The sequence below is a fragment of the Priapulus caudatus genome, unplaced genomic scaffold, assembly GCF_000485595.1.
Source record: "Priapulus caudatus unplaced genomic scaffold, Priapulus_caudatus-5.0.1 Scaffold144, whole genome shotgun sequence".
NCBI lineage: Eukaryota > Metazoa > Priapulida > Priapulimorpha > Priapulimorphida > Priapulidae > Priapulus > Priapulus caudatus.
In genome coordinates, this window is record NW_014577205.1 from 320,822 (window position 1) to 326,106 (window position 5,285).

A 5,285-nucleotide genomic window follows, 5' to 3' on the forward strand; every position below is an offset into this window, starting at 1 on the left:
CTCTCTCTCTCTATATATATATATATATATATATATATATATTTCGCACATAGTATATAGTATATACTAGTATACTATAATACATTCGTTCCACACAGCCCTGAGCGCAGTGATGTTTGCGCGTGTGCGTGTTTGTGTGTACATTTCGTGAATAGTATATAATATATATATATACATACATATACATATATAAATTTCGTACACCGTTAATGCATGGTATATAGTATATAGTATATATATAGTATATAGTATATAGTATGTAGTATGTAGTATATAGTATATAGTATATAGTATATAGTATATAGTATATAGTATATAGTATATAGTATATAGTATATAGTATATAGTATATAGTATATATAGTATATAGTATATAGTATATAGTATATAGTATATAGTATATAGTATATAGTATATAGTATATCGTATATAGTATATCGTATATAGTATATAGTATATAGTATATAGTATACATTATACGTTACACAGGGGCCTGACAGCAGTGACGTAGGACTGGGAGCGGTGACGTGTGCCCCAGCGAGGACGATGACGTCATGGAGGTGGGTGCACCGACGATGTATCGGTCACAACACGTCGGTACGTCGGCTGTGGAAGGAAGCGCTGCTTCTGACGTGTGTCGTCGGCGTTTATGTGTTCGTCGTCGGCCACACGTCGGCCGTCGGCAGCAGCAGCAGCAGCTCGAGCGGTGAGTCATGACGGTGCTGCCTTATCGATAACCGCGCCACCTGTTGCTGTGTGTGCGCGCGTGTGTGTGTGTGTGTGCGTGCGTACGTACGTGCGTGTGTGTGTGTGTGTGTGTGTGTGTGTGTGTGTAAATATTCGTGTCAATATCTCATACAGTGATATCGTCGACATTTGCTATTAACCAGCAGGTTTTTTTGCTACTAATCCACTGAAATTAATGACTGCTAATAACGCATGTAATCGCTATAAATGTGCATCTGTTATGTTGATGAATGTTTACTAGAATAGCGCACTAGGGTAGATCTAGAATATATAATAGGTGCAATTGCTAAAACACATAAATGTAAACTGCAATTCTAAAGCACTGACAACACGACCCAGGTCTGAAAATACGCAAGTATAGTTATATCCTGCATATAAATAAGAAAATAACTAGTTATTCGGTCAACACCGGCTAAAACATGTCCGTTTTGCTAATCAGTCAATCGTCGCGCGAACTTTTTTTTGATATTCATTTCGGTAACAAGGAAATGAAAGTGCCGCGAATTTTTTTCCCGCATTTCTAAACAGGTGAATTCGCAGCGTATTCGAGTACGCTCGCTTCGTGCGTCTGCTATACGCTATACTGCTATACGCGCGCACGGAGCCGCAGCGCGTCAATACTCCCCGCAGAGCGGCGCCGTGAATTCTGCCGACTGCTGCGATGGGCGTGACGCCAACCAATCAGGCGCCGAGAATCGCCGCGAGTGGGCGTAGTCCGGCGAGAGCGGGCCGAAGTTTTCTAAAAGATTTCGCTACACCTGTTAGCCGAAACTATCGATTCGTCTTTTCCACGTATATAAAAGTGTTTATGCGCGGCGGCGCCTAGTTAGCGTGTTCACCACTCGTTTACCTGGCGGCGTCGACAAGCAGGTAGTGAGCGGCGGCGTGATTTCGGCCGCACGCGGGGGACAGGTATAATCACGGTACAAGTAACACAGGTAACGCGGCGATTAAGCAAAAAACAACACGAGACAGGAATTAAATCTCGGTCGTGCGAATCTCGCGTGAGAATGTCGGCGTCGCCTTCCTCGTCCGCCGACGACTCGAACTCGGACGCGAGAGAGCACCTCACCGACATCGGCAGCCGCGCGTCGACGCCAGCCGACGCCGTCGCCGTTGCGCGGCAGCAGCAGCAGCCGACCGAGTCCGGAGCCGGTTTCACGATCAAGAACATTCTCGGATTGTCGCACGACGCGCAGCGCGGCGACGGTAAGCGGTCGTCATCGCCGACGCACGTCGTCGGCGCGTACGACAGCACGGCGACGCTCGCTAACCGCTGCGGGACAGGAGCGCATGCTGAACTGTTGAAGCCGACGCCGCTCATACGCACGCCCGTCGGCGCCGGCTACTCGTGGATTCCGTCGGCAGCGTCGTCGGCGTCGCCGTACGGACTCGGATTCTCGCCGTTCGCCTATCACCTGCAGTCGACACACTTTCCGAATCCGCAGGCGCCGGTTTCCGCACTGCCGCCGAATCCGTTTCTTTACGGAACGTTCTTCGGTCGCCCGATACCCGTTAATGGTAGGTATAAATACCTGTAAGTCGTAGGTATAAATACCCGTTATTGGTAGGTGTAAATACCCGCGGTAATGGTTGATATATATACTTATAAGTTGTAGGTGTATATATATATACCCGTTAAAGGTGGGTATAAATACCCGTTAATTGTAGGTATATATACCCGGTAATAGTTGATATATAGATATATATATATATATAAATGTATATATATATATATATATATATATATATATATATATATATATATTTATACACAATAAACCAGTCTTGCCAGCTGACATAAATAGCAGTAATCGTTCGGCAAAACTTGATGGTACGTAGTCAGTTTCCTTCATACACCAATAACGTAAACGTGTTTGTCAGCCGTATCTGACCGGTACAATGGTTTTATGTACTAACGCTCCCACGGAATTTGAATGTGCTTATATAGTGTAATTCGGATAATTAACTCATTAATACAGTAACTCATTATATATGATGGTATAAATATATTCCTCTACATAACTACATAATATACAATTATACTTGTCAGAATTTAAAATAAACAGCGATAGTAGACTCAATCAATAATAGTTTACTTAATTTAAACTCATTTTAGACTCATTTACAATGTTTTAAAGCCAGTCTATGCACATATTCATTAGATGAATAAACCTTGCCCTTTGTTGTGTTATGTTATGTTCTCGTACTTGTCGGTGTCCACTACACTGGATATAGTGATAAGGTAGTAAGTGCCTTGTAAGAATAAAATTAATAAAAACAATTTGGAAACTGGCCCGCCATTTTACGTGGTCATCCGAGCCACGGAAGATTCACAGTCTTCAATGTTGAGAGCCAGGTTTTTACACCTTGAGAAAATTCACTGCCGCGGCCGGGGTTTAGAACTCACCGCCTTCGGAGTTACAGGGGGCAGTAGTGGACTAACCACTTGCCCACAGGCTCTCTGATTTCACCGAGTACATGCACCATATAATTCCACGAATAAAACAAAGCGGCTTCACGTGTAGCCTAACTAACGCATAAATATATAACGTATAGAAAAAGCCTTCGAACTAAAGCTAATAACAGGGACGACTGCTCACCGAAATATGAATATATATATATATATATCAGAAGTAGATAATAGGCAGATAATGACTGTTGGCGTTCATCTTGCGCGGCGACAGCGCGTCTGTGCCGAAGGCGAGATGCGAGAGCGCGGAAATGCTACTAGTCATCCCGCCGGAGTACGCGGGCGTCTTTTTTTTGTGCGACCATTGTCAAACTTTGCGGTTGCGCGCGGACGCAATATCTCGTGTATAACACTGGAAAGTGAAAGAGACGCTGCTAATAACAACATAGTTTAAAGCGTACGCACTAAATCGGACGGCGCGATGTTCGCCGACAGAGAAGGAACAAGAGAGAGAATTGCCGTGAACGCGGGAATGAGGAGGAATAGAGCAGACGGAAGCAGCGATGTTGAGCGACGTGACTGCCATTCACTAACCGGTCTTGTTGCAGCCGTAGCAAGACAAAATAACTGGAGACTTGTAGCAAAGTAAGGAGATTATTATAATTTGGTGCGTTAGTGTCGTGCGTGCGGACGTGCCGGGCGTGTCCTGCTGTACGTACTCGCGTGTAATATTCGTACAAGCGTGGTTGCTGCGCGGAGCAGCGGTAGTGTGTGTGTGGGTGAGTGTAGAGAGTGTGAGGTGTTGCTTACGATGGCAAATCGCTCTGTGCGGTGTGTGAATTGCGCCGAGTGTTATTAGTCCGAGCGCTGGCATGATAGTAGCATCTTTTGTCCGTGTCGTGACCCCGATTGTAGTAGCCACCGTGTTTCGTATTGAGATTTGGTACTAATACGAGTAAAGTGCAGAGCCCCGGCGTAGTGTCTACAGCGTTCCATTTCGCTAACACTGTTCAATATAAATACTCGAATTACGCGTGAGATGAACACTAATTTTTCAATGAGTTCTCGGAGCATTATAAATGCAAAGGCTTTTATATAAGTCTGAGAGAGGCGCGGAGTCTATGTACACTGGCGCGTATTGACTGCGTAGCAACCATAGTCTTAATCCATGTTATCTGATTTTTGGGTCATTGATTGCGCATATCGAGCGACGTCAACTATATACAACATTAATTAAAAAATAAGATGACAATGTACATAATAATACTAATGATGCGTAGTTGTATAAAAGTATAAATCATCACGGTTATCGCAGTTAGTTGTCTCGACCGCTAAGTTATGTACTTTCTGATTTATTCTCAGGCTACTTCGAGACGATAAGAACCATGTAACCATGACAATGCCGTTTCGTTAAAGAACGTACTAAGAATGGCGACTCGGTTATTCATGATCTTCTCGGGAGCACACTCGTCAATGCGACATCGCTCGAGAGCATCATCTTTTGGCCCGTAGGATTGGACCTAAAACCTCGCCCGCCGCAAGCGTCCACGGAAAGACCGCAGAGCATTGACAGAGGAAGCCGAGACAAGCATATCTCCACGAACAGCTGGAGAAGGCTTAGAAGAAGAGTTGCAAAGGTGAAGGAGTAGTGATATTGCGTGAAGCTGCGCTAACGACAGAAATCTTCTTAGCTTCGTGACTTGTAGAACATAAACGAAATGAGGTTGAATCCGGAGAGCCAGAGGTAAATTCAAATATACGAACAACGCACGCAATCTCTTCTTTCTCGTCTCAGTCTCATCTGCTATCTCTCTCTCTCTCATATCTCTCGTCTCTCTCTCTCCCATCGAATCTCTCGTCATCTCCTCTCTCTGTCTCTACTCTCTCTCTTGTGTGTATGTGTGTGATGTGTGTGTGGTGTTTTGTGATGTAGTATTGATGTCGAATGTGTGTTGTGTGTGTGTGTGCTGGTTGTAGTGTGTGTGTGTGTGTATGGGATGTGTGTGTGATGTGTTGGTGTGTGAGTAGTGTAGTGTGTGTGTGTGTTGTGCGTGGTGTGTGTTGTGGATGTGATGTGTATGTGTTGTCTATTTTCTTGTTATATTTATCCACAGCTCGCCTCGTT

At 44.4% G+C, this 5,285-nt stretch overlaps 1 protein-coding gene across 1 annotated transcript in view; it reads left to right on the top strand.

The window, feature by feature from the left end:
* The first annotated feature begins 1,757 nt into the window (after positions 1 to 1,757).
* LOC106806149 overlaps positions 1,758 to 5,285 on the top strand; it is an 8,680-nt gene continuing 5,152 nt past the window's right edge. The window contains exon 1 of the mRNA XM_014808012.1: positions 1,758 to 2,268. Coding sequence (XP_014663498.1) covers positions 1,758 to 2,268 — 511 coding nt within the window. The remainder of the gene's footprint in view (positions 2,269 to 5,285) is intronic.